The sequence below is a fragment of the Camelina sativa genome, chromosome 12 (genome assembly GCF_000633955.1).
Source record: "Camelina sativa cultivar DH55 chromosome 12, Cs, whole genome shotgun sequence".
NCBI lineage: Eukaryota > Viridiplantae > Streptophyta > Magnoliopsida > Brassicales > Brassicaceae > Camelina > Camelina sativa.
Window position 1 is genome coordinate 10,770,427 of NC_025696.1, and position 24,500 is coordinate 10,794,926.

Consider the following 24,500-nt stretch of genomic DNA (forward strand, 5'->3'; position numbering starts at 1 on the left):
TCTCGAGGACATCTATATGTCTTTTTCTTAAGAAAGTGACTAACACCTCAATATGCTGTTTAAGACAATGAAAATAAAGATCAATAAACACAATCCACTAATTTAACAGTCAAATAATTATAAATAAAGCAGGAATTACCAATGTAGACACCCATTTCTGTGGGTCAGCAAGTTCCATAAAAAACTTGTTGTTTATGAGGTGACCGCAACGTGTAAGATGTTCACTGCAAGGTATTGTACAATTAGTTAACGACCTACAATAGTATCTACAATAGTTACCAATGTAGAACACAACTAAAAATTTAAAACCAAAACCAGGAATTACGTGTTAGGTGCTTCAGTCAAGGTTTTCTTAAAGCATTCAAACAGAGTGGTGTCCAGATGAGGTAACAAATCATGCCCATTAGAAGGAGAGTAAGGGGCCTTCTTCAGTAACTCAGCAACAAGATTTTCTTCTCCTTCGGTCAAAACAGCACGCTTTCGTTCCTGTGGAGGAGAAGAATCACTTACATCTAAAATATTTTCAGGGTCAACCTCTCTTTCCTGTAAGATTAAATATCATATATTACTATACATCATCCCTTCACACTAAGCATTCATAGATATATGCCCACAAATTATACCTCCCCTTCATCGCCGGACGAGTCTTCAGCTGCCTCAACGTTTGTCAATGGAACTTCCTCTACATTAGCTCCCTAACCAAACAATATCAATCAACATTAGTTCATCCACATACATCTCCACATGTAAAGCGTGAAACATACATAATGTACCTCATCGTTTAGCTTCTCTGACGCTAGGCTCAGTATGGTCTCCGACTCTACCCTCACCTAAACGTTATCATGTTTTCCCAATTAACAACCATAATAGTGGCTAGCTATTCCATATAATGTTCAAAAATTATTATTATTCTAACAAAGAAAATTAATAGATAAAATATTAATCACCTTATCTTCAACATCCTCCCCTACAACGTCTGTTACAGGATTCACCTGTACACGATCCCATATCCATGTGGTCAGTTAATTTGCTTGTACTTTGATATCAAAAAAATCGTATGCAAAGTATAATACTATGACACAACGTTCTTTCATATACAACGGTGAATGATATACCTCATCGTATACTTTCTCGGTTGCAAGGCTAATTATAGTCTCTGAGGCTTCAATGACCTAATTGTTCAGAAAACAAAGAACTTAACGGGGTCTAAGATAACAAAATTACGAGGTAACATAAAGATAAATAAACGTAAATAAATGCTCCCTTTAGACGTGATATCACCTTATCTTCAAAATTATCTTCTGCGCCGTCTGCTGCCACATGTCCCTGTCCAAATTTGACATAACCATATGGTCAGTCAAAGTAACACAAAAAAAACAAATCATAAATTCAGCAATATTCCCATGTCAACTAATTCCTCTTATATACAAGCAGAATCACATGAACATTTAAAAGTTAATCGAAAAAACCGACACTAGTTCAGAAAATGCTAAAAACCTGCTCTCCACAACATTCTTGTTCACCAACGCCTAACACTTGACCCTGTCCACAAATGAGTAACCATGTGATCAATTACATAAGATCAGTGTCCACAAATCAGTATCCATGTCAACACTAATCCTGTCCACTACTACTATCTTGTTTGTAAATATTACCAATTTCACATAATTGTATGACCATACCAACAAAACCAAAAGGATAAACTCTTACTAACCTTTTCCTCGTTTGTATCTGGCTCAGCGACTGCTCCAAATTGTCCCTAACCACGAAATAGCATCCATGTGTTCAGTTACATTGTATGACCATGACTTCTAATAATTTTATCACCACAAAAAAATATAAAGGAAACTAACTTTTTCCTCGTTTGTATCTCGCTCAGCGACAACTCCAATTTGTACCTGACCACCAAATTGCATCCTTGTGTTCAGTTGCATTGAAAAAAAAATGAATATCATATCTTACTACAAGTATTGCATCACTATACACAAACGGTTAAGAAATAATAACCATGTCAAGTTGAATGTTCACAGGTTTTGGTGTCTCATTGTTAGGATCAAATAATGACATCGGGATGGTATTCATTTTCTTACGCCCATCTCCCAATGTAGATGGTGCTGTACATCCATCCTCTTTAGCTTCCTTCTACAATAAACATCCTTCAAATTATTAACATTATGCTTCCTAAGAATCATCTTTTAATTACGAAATATAATCATTCGTCTAATTGTTTTACTTCATCTTCACCACCGATGTATTTCATCTCTGTATCGTAGATAAGCTTCAATTCAGCAAAATAGGAGACTCCATCAGAGTCCTGCGACATATACTATATTTAGTACCACGTTTTTTACGTCTCAAAAGGAACAAAGGTTTTAATCTAATTGTTTCACTGCTTACAGTGATTATTTATAGGTTTGCTTTCAGTGTCATATATTGGTATGTCAACAGAACACGACCTCTCCAAGCAACTGGACTCCAACTGTAAGTACGATTTTCATCCAGATGGATGAGTATACACACATTGAAATTTTAATGAAGTTTGTAATTTACAAAACCAACTTACCCTCGCTGGCGAAAGAGTCCTTAAAACATCCATCATATCAAGAGTAACATTGTCTCCCTGTTCAGTAAATGAGACTTAATGGGAAATTTAACCAATCAAAAAAATTTAAATTCTTGTAAAAATGGATCCACGTGACAAAATCATATTTCTCCCACCTGCAACTCTTCTTTGGTCTCACAGCCTCTGCATTCTACACCGTTACCTCCACCACAATTGATATCCTTCGTAAATTCACAATCTCTCTCAACCTGCTATTAAAGATCCATGTCAACTAACAACATAATGGACTAATGCATGAATTAACTAAACACAACTAAAAAGAACATATATGTCTCTAACCTTATTCTCAAGAACTCGTAAATCACTATCATCACTCACATCCACCTTTGATGACGTACATTTTTGCAAATGAGTTCCCGTCTGCTTTAACACTACATTTTGTAAGTGACACGACGTTTCAACTAAAACAATATCATGAAAATATGGGCTTACTATTCACAAACCTCAATAACCTTCGCGGTAAGTACAAAACAAACTTCTCCGCCCAACTTTTCATCACATTCATTCTAAAACAATGAAATAAAGAAGGACATCAGTAATGTGCATAACAAAAAAGATAATACAAACTATGGGAAATTGTTACTAACCACAGCCGGAATATCAGCAACATATTGACGCCAATTATGACCACCATCAAGAATATCCTCCCCACTTTGATCGACCTCAACTGTGATAACATTCTCGGGCACATCTTTGGTGTTCCTCGTTGAATCAGTGACATTATCAACACTAACACTATCAACTGCGTCACCCTTCCATGAGATATCTTCGCTAGCACTAATACTGTCACTCTGTTTGGGACTAGCCTGACGGACACTTACCCTTCTCTTACGGGAAACTTGTATAAATTTTCTTCTCAACAATCTACTCTTTCTAAACGCTTTAAACCTCCCTTCCATTTTTTTGTACTTCCCCTCAATCTTCTTGAACTTCAATTCATATTCAGCCCTAAGCTCACCTAACTGCTTCTCGAACCAACACTTTAGTTCAGAAAACTCATTACCTTCAATCTTGGCCAACAATGTACGAGTTTTCTTTTTTATATAACTACCTCCTCTAACGCCAAGTCTATGCGTCTTAGCTCCATCGCGGCAGACAACGTTCTTCCAGTGTACAACCTTCTTTTTATTGTCTCTCATGGTAATTAAAGGCAATGACATATCCTCTCCTGGCCACTCCTTTCTCGAGAAAACGTGTCCTCTTCCTATCTGCGCCTCCATATACATTATCTTTCTGTCTTTAACTTCATCATCCCACTCTCCCCATCCCTCTTCAGGTGGATCAACAACACGATACGGATTAACAACAAGCTATGGACAACGAAAACTAAGTTAGTATCCTATCCACGTGGTCACAAACTAAAACTTAGCACGAATGTCTTAACAAAAATGTATATCCATGTGGTCACCATATATACTATCCACGTGGACACAACTAAAACTTAGCGGTACCAAAAAATACACTAACCTGCTCACCGCTTTCCGTCACAAGAATGTCTCTCAAATTAAGGTTGTTCTTGGCAAACACAAGTGAATCCCATTCCAATATGGTCCTCCTGTCATTAGCCCCTGGTATCTTCTCCACGAGCCCAGATATGTTGCTATACGCAAGTAACTGTAGTGACAAGGGAAAACCGGCCAAACGGATTGTCTTCTGCTGCAATTTCTCTGTGAATGTAGCAATCTTGTCCTTGGTTTTATCCTGAACTCTCAATTTCTTGTTAACATGAGTAATTGGCAACCTACTCTCTGGCCTCATGGAAGCTAATGTCTTCAAGAAAGATTCTCGCCCCCAAGGGAAAGCGAGAAACGCATCTACGTCTTCAAGCATCTCCACATACTTGAAAGTCGGACGATGAGTTTGAGTTTTGGCTATTAGGACACCATCAACAATAATAAGCAGTGCTAGCCGAAGTTTCTTGTTACCATCTTTGACTAATGGGTCTTCAAAGACTTTAATAACATCCGCCAATGTCGTCTTCCGATCTTCTCCAATCAACTCATCCCAGAAACCTTTCTCCTCAGGTTCAGGAACAAGGTCGTACTCTGGGTCGTACTCTTCAGGGAACTCACGGCAATCCAAACCAGTAACAACACCAAACTCAACCAAAGAAAATCTAAGTGGCTGTCCACCGAACACTGTCCACAATTCATACTTCTGTTTGGATAGTACCTGTCTGCATAGTAGAGCGTGCAGTAACTTGCAAGATATTGGACACTCGGCAACCCGAAAACTAAACAAGGATCCCAACGGTGAATCCAAAATCCGCTCCATCTCAGGTGTCCCTTTAAGCACATCGCGGATTACATTGAGAATCTCGGGCTTCGAGTAGATGTTAAGCCTCGCATCAGGGTAGCGGTCGGTGGCAAATAAACGTTGTGGAAGCCGAATATCCCACTCGGAATTACTCTTCTCCGCCGTTTATACAATATTTCCGGTTGGTGAAGAAGGTTTTTCAATTGAAGGCGGTCTGAAAAAACTAGTTATACGGCGATTACCTATCATCGAAATAGATTAACGTTCACATACGAAATGTTGCACGGGAAGAAGAAATGATTTCCAAAGAACGGCGGCGAACTAAAGGATTTCCACAGAGATCGACGGCGGCGGATCTAGGTTAAGTGAGTGACGAACGAAGATAATTCTCTTTTACTTCGTGGTCAAAATAAAAAAAACCGAACCCAATAATTCAGTCAAAAAAAATAAGTCATACAACGCAAAAACGATGTCGTTATACAACCTGGTTACGATTCCATTATCTAGTTACGGGATATGACAGTAATCTCACAAACTTAAAGTGCCCTATGAACAAGAAGTGTGCCATTTGCACAACTTTCTTACAAAAGTGTGCCACATTGCCAATCACCCATGTTTTTTTTGGGAATTTTCCCGATAATCTTGAAAAAAGATACATGACCCAAAAGTTGGTCGTGATCGAGGGACGTTATATATGGACATTATCAATGGAAATGATCGATAATGATATATATATAGTTTAAGTCAATAATTGGTATTTGTTAGTTTGACTAATACCTTTGGACCTTTGGTTATTTGTTCATATTTTTACTCGAAATTCTTTTTTCTATAGTTCATAATATTATATTGTCTTATAATTACAAATGAATTTTATATTCACACTTTAAGTTATGTTAAAACTTATTTCAACTTCCCTGCCTTAAATTAACACTGGATGCGTTTCCTTCTCTATGTCATGAACAATTAGTATTTACTACTCTCTCTTTTACTAATTAATCCAACTTCTAAGATTTTTACACATATTAAGAACATATATTAAAAGTTGAATATATATATATATATATCATTATTTTGTGATTAACAACTTTTCACAAATTTAAATAATATTCAGTTATATTTTTTTTTTGAAATTTACAAGTTATCATTTACTTATTTAAAACACATAGAAAACCTAAAACTTGTATTTTTTTTTTTGTTTGCAACAATTTTGTTTCTTCTAAAAATTAGATTAATAAGAAGGAACAGAGGAAATTAAATATATATATATATATATATTTTGGACAAACAGGAAATTAAATATTATGTAAAAGAAAAAGAAAAAAGAACAGCAGCGCGGACGATGACCGACAGAAGTGAAGGCTCCATTTAACTGGTATTACTGTTTGTTATGTTTGCATGTGGATGATGACCAGCACCGGCTTAAACATATTAGATGTTTCTGGGCAAATTTAAAAAAATGTCCCTTTGGTATCTTTGGTTCATATTATTTTTTTCCCCTTTTTAGTTTATAATTTTTTTTTTGCGTCCATTTAGCTTACATTTTTTTTGTTTTGGTGCCATTTTGTCTTATACTTATGTCCCACTTAATCTATGTATCCCGGGTGGTCACACTGCTTGCCCCTATGGTTTAGCCGGCACTGACAATGACGCACAAGCTTATGTATTACACATAAGTACTGAACAGTGAAGATTAGTGATTTTGTCTTTTAACAGATATGAATCCATAAGATAGAAGGAAGAAACTTACTTAACATAAAACCAAAAAAGAAGAGAAGGGTAAAACAAGGTACTAGGGTAGGTGTACACACGACAATGACTAGTTTGAGTAAACAGAGTTTCTTGGCGAACAAGATATCGCGCGGGTCACTAGATTCTCAAAGCATCAAGATAAGATTTTCCTTTGAGTTCACGGGAGAACAATCCTTTCATGTAGTCTGTAGTTTTCAGGCTTCTAAACCTTGCTGCCTCTTGCCTTTGAACAAGGCTTCTCGCTGGACCAATTTCTTTATCCAGTCCCGTATTATGGAATGTTGCAATGGACAGTCGCTCTTTCTCCGAGTTCACCATTCCCCGATGCTCGATGCTTCGGTACGTTCCGTTCGTTATGATCTGCATTACCATCACTCATTAATTGATCATTAAAATATTTACAATTACACATGCCATGGTGGAACAAAAGCGATAGTCTTGTTTGGTCACGGTTTGTCCGTATGTCGAGAAAAATAGACTTTGAACTCAAATCAATTAACAAAACGTGGGTTAGTTCATCAAAAGTTGTCTGTTTATATTTGATGACATGTGATCTCTCCATTTAATATGGCTTACCTCTAAGATGTCTCCAACATTGACAACGAAAGCATTTGGTAACTGTAAGGGTTTGACAGAAACCCACTTGCCATTTTTCTTGATTTGGAGACCGTCAACTTCATTGACCTGCAAAAGTATGGTGAGTCCGGCCGCATCGGAATGGGGAGTTAGACCGGTAACCTTATCAGGTTGTGGACACGGCGGATAGTAATTCATCCTCATAGTCTGCGTCATATCATCACCAAATAATTCTTCCATCTCCTCTGGTTTGATCTGCAGGGCTTCCGCCATTTTCGTTATTAAGATCTTAGCTATATTCCCCACTTGAGTGGAATACATCTCTAGCGTATCTCTGAAAAACATAAACCAAAATGTAAACGGAGAGACTTTTTGGACTTACTTGAGAATGTTAAATTTAACACATTTTGATGGAATGCAAAACCTAAAAGGAAGAGGTAGCTTGGGGAGCAAGTGAGGCTTGCGGAATTGAACAGGTTGCGTTACAAGGAAGAACATATCTCCCCAGTCGAGTTTCTGATCTTCTGAAACCACAAAAGCTTGTCCAAACCCTTCCATCTCCTTTGGTTGCTGCCACAGCTTCTTTTTCTCTTCCATGGGAAGGTTGAAGAAATCTTGAATTTTTGACTTGATTTTTTCCAAGAAACTTGGGTCCATCCCATGGTTTACAAGCTGTAGATGATTACAAAGACGTAACCAAAATGATAAATTTGAAACAAAAAGTTTTAGGCTCCATTTTGGGTTTAACATGGTAAAAAACAAAAAACAGGGGGTTGTTTTGCAAAGAAACGATTTCATAGGGATATATTCATCAAACGATGATAATTAATTCTCATACTTGCATGAACAAGCCTAGTAAGCTTGAGACTAGGCTTGAGACTATAGATTATATCGTAAAATAGTGTAAAATAGTATAAAGTTTGAGACTTTGCCTGGAAAATCCCCACTCTTTGCAAGCGAAGTCGAGTTTCTCAACCTCAGCGTCCACGGCTATCGAAGAACACAACCGCTTCATGTCGATGATTGGGATCTCGGTTGAGAGACCAGAATCATCGAGGACTTCAGTTTTGTCTTCATGATCATACCGGACATACCTGGGAGGAACGGTCGTGATCATCTTCTCCTCCACCATCTCTTGAACAGAAGGAACTATGATAGAGCTCCACGAGGTTTCTCCTTTGGCTTCCATGGCGGTTTTCTGGAGAAACGAAAAAAAATGATGTAGATTTTTAAGCTAAAAGCCTGATTTATGGAAACTACTTTTGGTTTTATTTGAGCATTTATATGTATGTGTATAATATAGACTTATTTATATATGAGGCGCCAACTCATGTGATCACCTTACCAAAGAAAAAAAGTCATCATGTGATCATATTTAATATTTTTTTGTTTACTTTTGGTAAAAATTAAGTTAAATTTGCATTGACTATTTGACTTTTTATTGACTATATGAAAATTGGTATGTGTACATATTTGTTAGTTGTATATATGAATCAGCTAATATAAAAATTCAATCTATTAAAGTTTATCAAAATATACATAGAGATAAAATTAAGGAAATTTTAATTTACTTTTAGATTTCATTTCAGTATTAACAATAAATAATATGATATTATGGATATTATGATTTATTTGAAAGCAATATAAGATACCAAATTAACATCACTGTTTATTTAACAATATTTCTAACATAACAAAAAAGTTATTTTATTTTTAGGTAATTAAGTAGTCTTGAATAAGTGTTAAATATGTAACTAGAAACAAGCTAAAGAAATTGGAATGAATTTTTTACTCATAACCTTTAATCTTAAATCTTACAAAGCAACAGCAGCAAGCCTCCGCTTCTTCCATTTATATGCAGCCTCAACAATCTTGAGATTCTTAGTCTGCGATTCTTCCGAACATAATTTATGAATATCTTCCGAATAGCCGGCTCCTCAGCAAAAGGTCTGAAAGCTTAATGAAAAAACACAAAGAAAAGTATAAAAATTTGAGTTTTAACTGCATATTGTTGGGTTCGAACCCTCAACCTTCCATATAATATAGGGCACTCTTTCCAAATGAGCTAAGAAACTAACACTATTAGGTTGATGCTTAAACGCAGGCACGGTTCATACCTAGGGCGAGAGGGGCGGTGGCCATGAACAACATTTTTTCTTCAAAAAACTTTATGTGAATGGGGTCCAAAAAATAGAAAAACAAAATTTTATGTTGAAAATGGTCTAAAAAATTTATATGCCAAGGGACCAAAAAATTGTTGAGACGGGGCTGCTTAAACGGTTTTTATAAATGTGTATAGGACATGTGCCCAACCTAGTTAACACGTAGATCTGCCCCTGGGTCTAGATAAATGTCGCCCTATTAGTCTGAAAGGAAAAGTGGGAAGAAAATGGTTAGCAAACCAGTTGAAATTTCACACATCTACAACAACAATTGGAAGTACTTCAGCTAAACACAATAGAGTATGCTTTCCTACAAAAGCATGCACGTGAGCATATTAAATAGAGAGGAAGACTACCATACCTACCTGCCCATCAGTAGACAGTTTGATGCTAGAAACCATCATGCTCTTGATCCCGACTTGTTGTTTCGACTCTCTGATGATGGACTCTTTACCAAGTAACTTTCACAACCAAAATAAAGTCAATAACTACAAAACTCTCAAAAGAAGTAGAAAATTTTAAAAGCGAAGGAAACCACAAAAGAAGCAACCTTTCTTGTAGCCCAGAATTCATCTCCCCACAGGACTTTACTTTCCAAAAACTGCTCAAACAATCTCTGCAACTCACTTCATATCATGTACGTTACTCATCTTAAAAAGAAGTGGTGTAAAACCCTATGAAAACAAGACACTTATAACCAACAAAAGAAAGCAACTTAATGTTCAGACTAGTGGATTACATACCTATTATCTGGAAGAAACTTGAAGAGCAGCTCCAAAGTCTGCAATACTAAGTTGTTCAGCTGTAGGCTCCTCAATAAACAGAAACCATGACACATGAAGCTTACTGATCAAAACAGTACAAGCATACATACATGTCCCGATAGTTTTCAAAACTCAAAGATATAAGTTACAATTCCTTCCTTCCCTATAATCCAAAAACGAGAAAACTTATATACGGGATGAAGGCTTTAAATTTTCAAATCACAAAGCTTTCAACAAAAAGATCAACTAAGAAAACAAACCTGCTCATTGCTCAGATTCAGCAAATGAGCTTTCTTTGCTAAATTCATGACCTGAGAAATATACCATGACAAAAATTGAGCTAAACAGTGAAGTTGCAATATCACTGAGATATAAGTAATCATTTTATGCTTACAGGGCTACACAGTTGCGCATAAACTTAACTCAGATGGTCGTGTTGATACAACGCTGACCTTGCACAATTTAAACGAAGGTCTAAGTAACACTTTCTCGTTACATTAATCAGTACTAGTTACCTATAATTAGATAAGGGTTATTTAGATAAGGTTATTTTTCAGTTTTACAAAATTCATAAATATGGTTATGAGTGTTCTTGATCGACATAAATAGAAGAGACGTACCACTTTACTGTTAAAGAGAGGTGTAAACAACAACAACGACCAAGACAACATAAGATAAGAAGATAGTAATAGCTAGAAGATTACTTGTTAGAATCTTAATACACGCATATATAGTCGCATATGACATACATGATAGTCTGATAGACCACGTCATAATTTGTGTAAGCATAGGTCCACTAATTTGAATCTCATTATGTTTTGTTGTAGAGTCATAAGTTTAATTAAAGATCATTTCTAATTATAGAAAATTGGTATATCACCTCACTTTCTTCGAATCATTTGTTTTTGGCAACTCGAGATTGATTCTCGGTGGAGTGGAGTGACGTTTCCGTGAAGTCCATGAAAACCAAGCATCAAGGAAATGCTAAAGTGAAACGTGCACAGCTTCAAAAGTTAAGGAAAACCTTTGAAATCCTAGAGATGAAATCTGGCGAAGGAGTGGCCGGATATTTTGCTAGGGTTATGGAAACAACGAATGACATGAAGAACTGTGGTGAAGTTATTGAAGATGTCAAAATTGTGGAGAAGATTCTTCGCAGTCTCACAGACAACTTCAACTACGTTGTCTGTTCCATTGAAGAATCTAAAGACATCGATCGTATGTCAGTTGATGAATTGCAGGCCTCACTGCAAATTCATGAGAATAAGGTGATCGAGAAGAGAAGTGAAGAGCAAGTGCTGCAAGTCGAAAATGAGGCAAGAGGAAGAGGACGATGGAACCCCCAGAGAGGAAGAGGTGGTAACAGGGGTCGAGGGAGAGGCAGATCATTTGTGAACAGATCCGCTATCAACTGTTTCCGATGTGGAAAGCAGGGACACTACCAGTTTGAATGTGCAAGTGCAGAGAAAGGTGTCAATTATGTGGAGTTTGATGAAGAAGTGGAGCTCCTGTTAATGGCACATTTTGACTTGTGCAACACTAAAGAGCAAGGAATGTGGTTCCTTGATTCTGGATGCTCAAACCACATGACTGGGGAGAAGTCATGGTTTGTGGAGTTGGACGAAAGCTTCAAGCACTCAGTTCGCTTGGGAAATGGAACAAGGTTGATGGTCCAGGGGAGAGGAAAAATCAGAATGGAAGTAGAAGGAATCACTCAAGTGGTAAGCGATGTCTACTATGTTCCAAACCTCACTAATAATCTGTTGAGCGTTGGACAACTGCAAGAGAAGGAGCTAACTATTCTGATCAAGAATGGTGTGTGTAAGATCTTTCACTCCCAAAGAGGATTGATTGTGGAGACGCACATGACCATGAACCGGATGTTCTTGGTGAATGCTATGAAGAAGCCCGTCTCAGGAAGCTGTCTCAAGGTAGAAGATGAAGATTTGGGATCTCTCTGGCATAGAAGATTCGGACACCTAAACAGCAAGTCCATTCATGTCATGCAAAAGAAGGAGATGGTACAAGGTTTACCAACTCTCGGAGAGGAAACAAACGTGTGCACTGTCTGCAATATTGGAAAGCAACAAAGAGACAAATTTCCAAAGAAAAGCAAGTGGAGAGCAACAGAGAAATTGGAGCTGATTCATGCGGATCTATGTGGCCCAATCTCTCCAACCTCAAACAGTGGTAAACGATATCTTTTTGTGCTTGTTGATGATTTCTCTCGGAAGACCTGGATCCACTTTCTTGCAGAGAAAGCAGAAGCCTTCGACACTTTCAAAGTTTTTAAAAACTCTATCGAAAAGGAAGCAAAAAATGTCATCAGAGGGCTACGTACAGACAGGGGAGGAGAGTTCACCTCTGAAGCTTTCAACAAGTTCTGCAGAGAGCAAGGCATAAAACGACAGTTGACTGCAGGCTACACTCCTCAACAAAACGGAGTAGCAGAGAGGAGAAACCGCACAATCATGAACATGGTTCGTTGTCTACTGTCAGAGAAGGAGATGCCACGATCTCTATGGCCAGATGCCGTGAGATGGACGGCACATGTTTTGAATCGTAGCCTCACTAAAGCAGTAAAAGACAAAGTCCCTGAAGAAAGGTGGTCTGGAATCAAACCGAAGGTTGATTACTTCAGGATTTTTGAGTCAGTTGCTCATGTTCACATTCCGGTGCAGAAGAGGATAAAGCTCGATGATCGTAGTCACAAATGCATTCTTCTCGGAGTTAGCGATGAATCAAAGGCATATCGCCTCTATGATCCAGTAGCCAAGAAAATCATTGTCAGCCGAGATGTCGTATTTGAAGAAGATGCAAAGTGGGACTGGAATGTGAGTGCACCGGAGGAGTGTGTATTAGCTTGGGGAGATGATGATATGTTTGAAGAAGAAGATACCGATGATGAGGTAGAGGATGGTGACGATGCAGAACCAGCAGAAGTAGAAGATGGTGATGATGCAGAACCAGCAGAGCTTATGGATGCTGGAGCAAAAAACCAGACTGATCCATCAAAAAGGTCACGACAACAGCCTGGTTGGATGCGAGACTTTGTAACTGGTGATGAGGTGAGTGAAGAGGAGGATTCGCTGAACTTTGCCTTCTTTGTCACAAGTGATGATCCAGTGAATTTCTACGAGGCTGAGAAGGAAGACAAATGGAGAGAAGCCATGAAAATGGAGATTTAGTCCATTGAGAAAAATCAAACGTGGGAGCTGGTCCCTCTGCCACAACACGCCAAAGTAATTGGTGTTAAATGGGTTTACAAGACAAAGTTAAACGAAGAAGGAAAAGTGGAGAAGTGCAAAGCTCGACTGGTGGCAAAGGGATACTCTCAAACTGCTGGAATAGATTACACGGAGGTGTTTGCACCGGTCGCTCGGTGGGATACAATAAGGAGTCTCTTGGCAGTAGCAGCTCAACATGGTTGGCATGCCTATCAGCTTGATGTTAAGAGTGCTTTCTTGTACGGAGAATTGAAAGAAGAGGTCTACGTAGAGCAGCCTGAAGGGTTTCTCAGAGCAGGGGAGGAAGATAAGGTTTATCGTCTGAGAAAAGCTCTCTATGGGTTAAAACAGGCTCCAAGGGCATGGTTCAGTCGAATTGAAAGCTACTTCAAGAAGGAGGGGTTTGAGAAAAGCAGCTATGATCACACTCTGTTTTTCAAGAAAACAGAAACCAAAATCCTGGTGGTAAGTCTCTATGTTGATGATCTGATATTCACAGGAAATGATGAAGTGCTATGTGCTGAATTCAAATCGTCAATGCAAAGAGAATTTGAGATGACTGACATGGGAAAGATGAAGTTCTTTCTTGGAGTGGAGGTACATCAAAACCGTAATGGGATACACATCAACCAGAAGAAATATGCAAGAGAAGTCTTGGAGAGGTTCAAGATGTGGAACTGCAACTCAGTCAGAGATCCAATTGTTCCTGGAACTGTCATCACGAAGGAGGGAAGCAGTAACACCGATGCAACATTCTACAAGCAGCTTGTGGGTTCTCTGATGTATCTTACGGTAACACGACCAGACTTGATGTTTGTAGTATGTTTGATTGCACGTTTCATGGCAAATCCAAAAGAAGAGCATATGCAGATAGCAAAGAGGGTACTAAGGTACTTAAAGGGAACTTTGGATTTTGGAGTTTTCTATGGGAGATCACCAACCATGAGTCTAGTGGGGTACACAGATAGTGATTATGCTCGAGATGTTGGCGATCGGAAGAGTACTTCAGGGTATGTGTTCTTACTGAATGGAACAGCAGTGTGTTGGAGTTCAAGGAAGCAAGACATCGTTACTTTATCTTCTACTGAAGCAGAATATGTAGCAGCAACTCATGCAGCTTGTCACTGTGTTTGGCTGAAAGGAATGTTGCAGGAGCTGAGTCTGTTAAGTGAAGGGTGCACGGATATTATGTGTGATAGCAGCTCAGCGATCAAACTATCAAAGAATCCAGTCATGCATCAAAGAACAAAACACATTGATGTGAGGTACCATTACTTGCGTAACTTGGTAAACGACGGAGTTATGAAGCTGAGTTTTTGTGGCACCAATGATCAAGTTGCAGACATCTTGACTAACCGATTAAGCTTGACCAGTTTGAGAAGCTTAGACAGTGTCTTGGAGTTCGAAGATTTGAGAATTAAACTGAAGCAGGCGAGGTTCAGTTTAAGGGGAGGAATTTGTTGGAGATTTGACACAGTCTGAAGTAGAATAAGTCAAAGCGAAGTTTTAGGGAGACGTGATTTAGTTGTTGAGTTAGAGTTGTTTCCGTTTGTTGTTCCTGAAGTTTCTCTCTTTCGTTGTAAGGCTTCTATATAAGCCATTGTTATTTCTCAGTTCAATAATACGAGTTATTCAGACTATTTCACTTTGCAGAGAACATATCTAGTTCAGTTTTCCTTTACCAACAAGTTTCGTTCCGTTTTTGCCTTTTAACTTGAACCGCTTGCTAATCCAACCGGGAGAACCAAACACCTTAGATGTTCTCCTGTATGATGTCTTGAACTAAAGCTCCGACACCGAAAACTTAGACCTTGGATCTAACTGAAAACAAGAAAAATAGAGCAATTACAAAATGGTACAACCATAAGCAGAATTGAAGACAGAGCAAACAAAACAAACAACCTCCTCTAATCCAGCCAGGTGCTCGATAGTGATGGTGCAACTCCCATATTCGTAATCATATCTAATCTCTCCCCAAATCTATGTGATGTATAAGTAAGACTTTCTCATTAAGCCTCAGAAAGATTCTATTGTGGATGAGAGATACTTACATATACCATTTGCTTTTTCAATTGCAAAATTCTGCAGATGAGTTGGCTGATTTTGAACAGTCTTGGAATGGAAATGCCAGAAGGCAAAAGCAGTTACCTGGTCGGTCTGGTTCCTTTGGCAGTATTCAAATTACGCCTTCTTTTGTGTTGCACCTTCCTCTGGGACAAAGAAATCATATCTTTGATATTTTTACATGCGGTCTTGTAAACAGGGAGCAACCGGTGTTGCTTCTCTCGACTGATCCAAGTCCTTCTCATGCACGAGCAGAACCATCTAGAAGAACAAAAGCTGCAATGAATGTAAGAGGACATGGCGGAAACTAATCTAGGACTACATGTCCGGTTTCTAAAGGGCTATAGTGCATGTAACCAAAGACTATTTACTGTACTTTGATTGCAATATTACTGTAACTTGTATGATGACATGATATGAGGGCTTTAACTACTACTTCTTGATGATAATTACCTATGTATCTTTTCTTACATTAATCAATACTAGTTACCTATAATTAGATAAGGGTTATTTAGATAAGGGTTATTTAGATAAGGGTTATTTTTCAGTTTTACAAAATTCATAAATATGATTATGAGTGTTCTTGGTCGACATAAATAGAAGAGACGTACCACTTTATTGTTAAAGAGAGGTATAAACAACAACAACGACCAAGACATCATAAGATAAGAAGATAGTAATAGAATATTACTTTTTGGAATCTTAATACACGCATAGTCGCATATGACATACATGATAGTCTGATAGACCACGTCATAATTTGTGTACAATAGCATAGGTCCACTAATGTGAATCTCATTATGCTTTGTTGTAGAGTCATAAGTTTAATTAAAGATCATTTCTAATTATAGAAATTTGGTATATCACACACAAGATTAGCGTACAATATGAAAGAATGTGTGTGTCTACTGTCACCTCACTTTCTTCGAATCATTTGTTTTTGGCAACTCGAGATTGATTCTCGGTGGAGTGGAGTGACGTTTCCGTGAAGTTTCTTCTTCTTTAGTATTTATAGAAATTATACTTTACAGTGCCAGAAGGACCAACGCAATTAGAGAAATATCCATTAGCAAATTTGAAAAAAAAAAAAAAATCGATCAATTAATGATTGTACGGTCAACAACAATGATTCAATGAATATACACATCTAACTATTTTCGTCCAATCCGTGGGAAAAAAATTTAGAAGATGTCAAGAAACCTATAGGAGTTGTAAAAGGTTTACTTGCGTTTATTGATCATACATCATCGGCTTATATACAACATTGACAATTAACCTAATCAACATACATAATATGGACTCTAAGTAAATACAAACGAGGCCCAATATGGCCTAATATCCCCCCTCAAGATGGAGTGTGGAGGTTTCGAACACCCATCTTGACTAGAAAAGCTTCAAATTCCTTCTTCCCCAACGCCTTTGTCATGATATCTGCAAGTTGGTGACGTGTGTGAACATGATGAAGAACAATCACACCACGCAAGACCTCGTCACGTATTAAAATGACAATCATTTTCAATGTGTTTGGTACGAGCATGATAAACGGGATTCTTCGCTAAGCTGATCGCAGAGGAACTATCAGAGAATAACACTGTGGGAGGCGAGGAATCAATCCCCAAGGCTGGCAAAAGTCCACGCAACCAGAGAATCTCTGAAACCGTGTCGGCCATAGCACGATATTCCGCTTCGGCCGACGAACGCGAGACGACATCATGTTTCTTAGTCTTCCACGAGATTGGAGAACCACCGAGCTGAATGACCCAACCAGTGAGAGAACGACGGGACATTTGCTGTAGTCAGAGTCGCACCAAGCAGTAAGAACAAGAGGCGTATTCGCGCGGAGAAAAATACCTTGACCCGGACTATGCTTCAAATAACAGAGCACTCGAAGAGCTGCTGTCCAATGTGCTTCCTTCGGCTTGCTCATAAATTGTGAGAGAATATGAATGGCATATGATAATTCAGGCCGTGTAACACCAAGATAAATCAACTTGCCCACAAGTAACATCAACAAAATCTTTCCCTTTGGCCAAAGCAAGTTTGTGGTTTTGCTCCATTGGAAAAGTAACAGGCTTAGCACTGAGGCAACCAGTTTCGGTGAGAAGATCAAGAGTGTATTTCCGCTGACACAAGTAGAAACCAGTGGAATTACGGGCAACCTCGATACCAAGGAAATAGCGGAGATAGCCTAGATTCTTCATGTGAAAGCAATCACTCAAATAGCATTTAAACTTGTCAATGACATGAACCGAGCTGCCGGAGATAATCAAATCATCGACATAAACAAGAACATGCAACGAGGAGACAGGCATCAGAAAATGTGAACAAAGAGTAATCAGAAATGTTTTGAACAAACCCATACTCCTTTAACGCAGAACCCAACTTCGCAAACCAGCATCTAGGCGCCTGTTTAAGGCCATACAAAGCCTTGTTAAGGCGACAAACTTGCGATTTATCATAACAGTTCCTTGACGAGTCGAAGTAGTAAACCGACCATCAGGAAGCTTAATCATAACAGGAGGCATATCACAAACCTCACTCAAGAAATCCAGAGATCCTGTCATATGATTAGATGCTCCAGTATCAATAATCCAAGATTCAAGAAACCACGTACTGTTAAGTTTATCCGAGGTAGCGGACTGGCGTTCAGCAAGGAGTTGAACCAAGGATTTCCATTGATGGTCATTAAGACCAGTTAATCCTACTCTGTCTGCATCGGTAATGGCAGCAGTATGCATCACGGAAGCAGGAGGACGTGTAACAACCATAGCATTAGCCTGTGAACCACGAGAAGCTTCTTGAGGACCACGACCACGAACAACGGGAACCGGAGCGGAAGTAGTGACACGACCACCGGAGCTAGACTTATTACGTGGCTTATCAACCCACCATGGAGGATAACCAATCTTACGAAAGCAGTTATCGTCGAAATGACCAACCTTGCCACAGAGTTTGCAGGTGTGAGTACGGTAATCAAGCGAGGCAGAGGACAAACGAGAATGAGCCTGAACAGCAAAACTGACCGCATCAGTCTGCTCATTATGAAACTGACTGGCCAATTTGGACTCATCTTCCTGTTGGAGAACATTGTAGGCCTCCTCCAACGTTGGCAACAGAACACGCGAAAGGAGAGATGATTTGACAGTGGCATAAATCGACTCATCGAGACCCATCAACAACTGATGTAACTTATCCTCCTCACGCTCCTTATGAACCTCTTCCATTGTCTTGGCCGTTTGATAATCACCCAAGCTTTTCCACAAGCTGGTGAGTTTCCCATAATATGTGTCCAAAGAAATCCCTTTTTGACGACACATAGCAAGTTCGGTCTTCAATCGCTGAACCCGCTGGCCATTCTTCACACCATATCGCTTCTGAATATGATTCCACAGTTGATGAGAATCATCAAGATGAGACATTGAATCTGAGAGAGTCTCATCAATGGTAAGCTTCATCCAAGAGACCACCAAAGCATTGTTGGCAATCCAGTCTTCAAAATTGTCAGAGTCAGCTCCCGGGTTGGGAATAGATCCGTCAGCGAAGCCAAATTTCCTGCGAGCAGAGAGAGCCAAGCGCAAGTTGGTTGCCCAAGCATCATAGTTAGGACCACGAAGTAAGGGTCGAGAAATTACGATACCGGGATTGTCACCAGAGGAAAGATCATAGGGAGAGATGGTCTTTCGTCTAGCATCAGTAAGAGACGAGACGGACGTGGTGGTGGAAGCCGATGACGTAGCCATCTCAAAAGAAAATGTTTGTTAATTGAAAATTTAACAAAACAAGGTCAAACAAAGAAGAACAGAACAGAGATCAAAAAACAGAGAAAATAAGAAAGCAAAAAGATCAAAAGAAGTGAGATCTTAGCTCTGATACCATGTCAAGAAACCTATAGGAGTTGTAAAAAGTTTACTTGCGTTTATTGATCATACATCATCGGCTTATATACAACCTTGACAATTAACCTAATCAGCATACATAATATGGACTCTAAGTAAATACAAACGAGGCCCAATATGGCCCAATAGAAGAACGCAAGAATAGACAGTGTGAATCTACTATACTATAGCTTCACGTGATAAAATAAAATTTAATAATTGGCAAAACAGAGCAACTTATAATGATTGTGAGAGAATTTATAAATCTATATATAATAGCAAACTCACTTTTTTTTTTTGTCAACTTTTAATCCAACGGATGAGATTAGTTACAGTTTTAATCCAACGGTTTAAAATTATTAATCGTGTCTTTTCGTCGCACCCCCATCTTTTAAAAGTCACACCTCTTAGTCTTTGCATCTCTTTGTTGTACCTCTTGGTTTCAAAAATCACATCCATTATTTTTTACACCTTTTAAATCACACCTCTTAGTTTTTGCATCTCTTTGTTGTACCTCCTGGTTTCAAAAATCACATCCATTAATTTTTACACCTTTTAAATCACACATCTTAGTCTTTGCATCTCTTTGTTGTACCTCCTGGTTTCCAAAATCACATCCATTAATTTTTACACCTTTTAATTTCACACCTCTATGTGTTACACCTCTTTGTTGTACCTCCATGTTTCACATCTATTAATTTTTACACCTTTACATTTCACACCTCTATGTCTTACACCTCTTTGTTTATTATATATAAACTTTTCTTGACTACATAAACAAGTTTCGAAAAAAAAAATTCTGAGTACTAAAGAATTGTATTATTGAAGTATTTTTTTAACTTTCAAGCATCAATCTCTAATTCAAGGTAATTTAATATTTTTGCTGCGAATGACCTGTAGTGTTTCTCGGTTAGATTATTATTACTGTTAGTCGACACTATTAAGTTCATACATTAATCTTATTTTTGTTAACTTTTAGTCTCTTCAAAATTTTTAGCCTTTCCGGTTTTTATGTTTTTGCATGGCTAATGTTATTAAGTACGTGTGCCATATTTTTTGCATGGCTAATGTTTTTGATTCTCAATGTGCAGATTTTATTTTTTGACTTTTTGGAAAAACCAATACCAAGATACGAGAGGCATGATGATATGCAGTGATGCTGGAGCTACGGATAAGCCAAATTTTTTTAACAAACATGGTATAATTATAATTTTATATATGTTCTTATTTTAACCCTTTTTTTTCTAACAAACATGGTATAAATGTTAATTTTTTTTCCATTAGATGTTCATGATCCAGGTTAGTTTGCATTTTTTGTAAATAAAGTTTTTAAAAATTTTAGTTGAATTATAATTTCTTATACTTTCTGGGTATCAAACATTTTGATAATATATTGAAATATTACAAATGAGCATGGAAATAGAGAGCTTGTGACAACACAAAATCAAATTCTATAAAGCGTAAGCACGACCAAATGACAAGTCAAGTTAGAAAGAAAAGATCTACTAAAGGTAACTTATTTAGTCTTTGATGACTTTCTAATCTGTATATACAACTTTTTAAAAACATAATGTATAACAGTCACTTTTAGAGTGATCTGGAATCTGCCAAAAAAAAGAAAATGCAAGAAATTTATAAAATTAGTGTTTAGCCTAAAGAAGAGAACATCAAAAGGTGAGATATTATTATCACCTGTTTCACCACATCGACTTTGTTTTCGCTGTCGTTTATTGAAGAACATGATGGTACCGATTCATAGACATAAGTGGGAAATCAAATAGAGGGGGATGCAGCCTGGATGGAGAGCAGTCGACACGGTGGAATGGGATGGATTGGGAGAGACCAACATAAAATCCTATGTTCTATATTTTATTAATTTTCTGACTTTTTTAGTTTAATTGAATTACTTTGATTGAATAGCTGATGAGTGTACAAGTTTTTGTCTATATGCATTCTTAGTCTGTTACGTCTTGGATTTTTTTTCTTTTCCAAAGAGGAATATGTGATTTGAAGCAAATATTACAAATCCATGTATCAAATGTGTTAGTAGGAAATAAGGCAATCAAGATTAACCCATTAAAAGGGAGGAAAGAAGGGGGTCTTTTGAGGGAAAACGTGAGACCAATATGCATGTAACTGTGGAAAGCATTATAGCCAAATATATATCTCTAAAAGTTGTAGCTGAAGAATGTGAGTTACTCTATACTAACCAATTAGGTTTGATTGGTCCGTCATATAAAACTCGGTTTTGTACATATCTAAAAGTGAGAGAAAAAAACATCCACAAGCATAAGTGAAATTTTATATATGGTTAAAAGTAATGTTCATAGTAAATCATTTGTATACAAACTCCACTTGCTTACAACATCGAAATATTGATTGTGATTTGTGAATCAGTAATCTATGGAAAGAGAAATCGCGTATCAAAGTGAAGGGGAAACGAAACTCAATCCAGCCATCTACTCTGATCTCAATCTTCGACCTTCCTTCGACAAGTGGCATTTAGTATTTTCTCGATATAGTAAATAAACCAAGAGAGAAGCAGCCTCATATGTATTTTGATTGATAATGATCAACAACAAAGACAATTTCTAATAGCGAATTAAGAAAGGATACCAATATATAGCACCATATGGTCGGAGACAAACATAAATAAAATTTTATATATGGTTAAAAGTAATGTTCATAGTAAATCAAACTCTAAAAAAGGCTCACTTTTGTGTGTGACAACATAAAATATAATAACATTGAAATGAACCTTTGGTTTTTTAATCAGCAGAAAGCAATAGCAAGAAGTGAAAATGATCAAATTGATTGAGAAAAAAAAAAATTTAAAATGAATTACAAGTATTAAAATTCAATTTAGGATTTCACCTCTCCGTGCGGCAACGCACGGATCGCTTTCCTAGTATATATAATATCAATTACAGTTTAAGAATATTTGGCTACAATTTAAATATTTGGCTATATGAATAAAATTTCAATTTGTGGAAAAAAAAAAATCATCGCTGTTTTTGTCTCCATTTAAATAAGTGATCTGTGTAAAACTATAGCTATATATAGTGTGGATCACATGTTTTACAAGTCGGATATATATAGTATATTCATTCCTCGTACGTACGAAGTCAAAATTATTATAACGAATTTGACATAATAATTTAATTTGGATTGTCGTTTTCTCTCTCGTCTCAAAAGTACAAGTGACGAATGACTTTTTGGATTGTCGTTTTCTCTCTCGTCTCAAAAGAACTTCAAAAGTATAAAATTTCTGTTTTCACATGGTTAAATTATCGTTGGTATTTGTGAAATTTTAGTAACCGTTCCGTTTTCACTTCTAAACAGTAGGATTTACTGAAATTAATGTTTTGAATACAGCTTGCAAGAATTTTTTTAACTTGTTAGGTGAAAAAAGGTTTCAACATTGTGAATTATTGATTTTTACAAGACTCACAAAAATAACCCTTTTACAAGTGGATGTGAGACTATGTGATATTGGTAGATCTCGCTAGTAGAGAATGAGTTTACGAGATAGTGACAAAATATGCATGTAATGGTAAATGCACCTTTTGCTTTACATGCTAGATGCTTGTAATCGAAAGATCATTGTGTTTCTGTTTCATTTATTATTTTTTTTTTTTGTTGAATTAAGTTAAGTTTTGTTTGAAGTATTTATACAACAATATGTATAAGTATAACACATTCTTTAATCTTTATTGAAGAAAATTAGATAACTAGTGTAAATATAAAAATAGAGTACTTCTTTATTCAAATGGAAAAGCCATAAGGCATAATTAAGGAGAATACTAGCAACAACAACCATGAAGATGACATAAAAGGTAATTAAGGAGAGACTAAAGCATACACACATGCTTTTGCGATTTATAAATAAAAAACTTTTTAAGGGCTATCGATTGGCTTGACGTAAGCACCAATTCGATAAAGAGTATCATATGAAGACATGCCATGGAACCCAACAATCTTGTGACCTTCCATCCCCAACACGAACGATTCGCCCTCATAATCTTCTTCTTCGTTTCCCAACACTTGATATGTTCCCTTGTTTGTCTTGAACTTAAGCATCGTTATGTATTTGTATCCAATCAGTTCAGTCAACTCACGCGCTATTCCATCGTTATGTATTTGACCGTAGTGTCCTTCAACGGATGTGATGTATTCATCTCCTAACAAAAGCTTAAACTACACCAAACATAAAACTATATTAACATTAAAAAGTTCATTGGGTATAATTAATTCGAGAAATAGAGCAAATACCTCTTTGATATCATAACCTGGGATGATCTTCACGTGATCGTTTCCATTTACAGTTTGGTACTGTCTGTCGGCGTACTCGAACTTGGCCGACTTCACAACTGAGTGTTCGCTTGATACTATTATCTTGTAAACACCTTCGTGGATCCCATCATCCCACTCCTCGCAACCAGGATTCCCACCTTTTGCTTCTAGTTTCTTCACTGGTGGAGCTACCACCACGGCAAAATTTGCTCCGAGAGCAGTAACACGATTATCGTCAGACATTCCTCGGAACCCGACAAGCTTATCAAACCCTTTTGCCATGAGGACGAATTTGGTACCATTCGGTTTCCCAAATACCTCAGAGTCTCTATCTCTTGATGTTTTGAAGGTTAAAGACGAAATGAAACCATCTTTATCGTAGAAACCCTCAATGGACTTTATGTACTCGTCATTTTCATATTCCAGCACAAACTACAGAATCAGGGTTACATTATAAGTAGTGAATATAGAAAAACAGAACATGGATTCAAGAAACCAATATTTATATACCTCTTTACGTTCTTGTCGTATTTTGCCGTGAGAATGAGTTATCCGCTGATATCCATTACTGTACTCGAATTCAACGGAGGTGACACGATCAGCATCTTCTCCAACACGCACTTTCCTCACAGAGTCGTAAACCCCATCGTCCCATTTCTCCCCAAGGATCCCACCATGAAGTTCTAGTTGCTTAAAAACAGGAGGAACGAGAATAAAGTGAGCTCCTATAGAGCAGAGAAAGTCACCAAAGCTACCATGGAGCCCAACAAGTTTCGTTCCGTTGTTGTCTATCACGAACTCATTGCTAGGCGAACCGGGCGAACCAAACACCTGAGATGTTCTCCCGTATGATGTCTTGAACTGAAGCTGCGACACCGGAAACTTAAACCGAGCAATGTAATTTTCATCCA

The 24,500-nt window shown here is 37.5% G+C and overlaps 2 protein-coding genes across 2 annotated transcripts; both read right to left on the bottom strand.

Annotated features, from left to right (window-relative positions):
* Nucleotides 6,553–8,475, bottom strand: LOC104731234 (protein SRG1-like). Its single transcript, XM_010450553.2, has 4 exons — nucleotides 8,143–8,475; nucleotides 7,629–7,883; nucleotides 7,205–7,538; nucleotides 6,553–6,988 (listed from the first exon to the last, which is right to left on the bottom strand). Exons 1-4 carry the CDS (start codon nucleotides 8,391–8,393, stop codon nucleotides 6,746–6,748), a joined length of 1,083 nt encoding a protein of 360 aa, XP_010448855.1. The 5' UTR covers nucleotides 8,394–8,475; the 3' UTR covers nucleotides 6,553–6,745.
* Nucleotides 23,056–24,478, bottom strand: LOC104733377 (jacalin-related lectin 45-like). Its single transcript, XM_019233872.1, has 3 exons — nucleotides 24,100–24,478; nucleotides 23,569–24,021; nucleotides 23,056–23,493 (listed from the first exon to the last, which is right to left on the bottom strand). The coding sequence occupies exons 2-3, from the start codon at nucleotides 23,869–23,871 to the stop codon at nucleotides 23,194–23,196; spliced, it is 603 nt and encodes a 200-aa protein (XP_019089417.1). The 5' UTR covers nucleotides 23,872–24,021; nucleotides 24,100–24,478; the 3' UTR covers nucleotides 23,056–23,193.

Bases quoted from the DNA above. Each gene is read 5' to 3' on its own strand.
- LOC104731234 (XM_010450553.2), bottom strand. From the start codon at position 8,393: ATGGAAGCCAAAGGAGAAACCTCGTGGAGCTCTATCATAGTTCCTTCT. The intron at 7,884-8,142 runs TTCCAGGCAAAG...TCTTTGTAATCA, and splicing joins GCTTGCAAAGAGTGGGGATT to TCTACAGCTTGTAAACCATG. The intron at 6,989-7,204 runs GTAAGCCATATT...ATGGTAATGCAG, and splicing joins ATGTTGGAGACATCTTAGAG to ATCATAACGAACGGAACGTA.
- LOC104733377 (XM_019233872.1), bottom strand. From the start codon at position 23,871: ATGGCAAAAGGGTTTGATAAGCTTGTCGGGTTCCGAGGAATGTCTGAC. The intron at 23,494-23,568 runs GTATTTGCTCTA...TGTTTGGTGTAG, and splicing joins CAGGTTATGATATCAAAGAG to TTTAAGCTTTTGTTAGGAGA.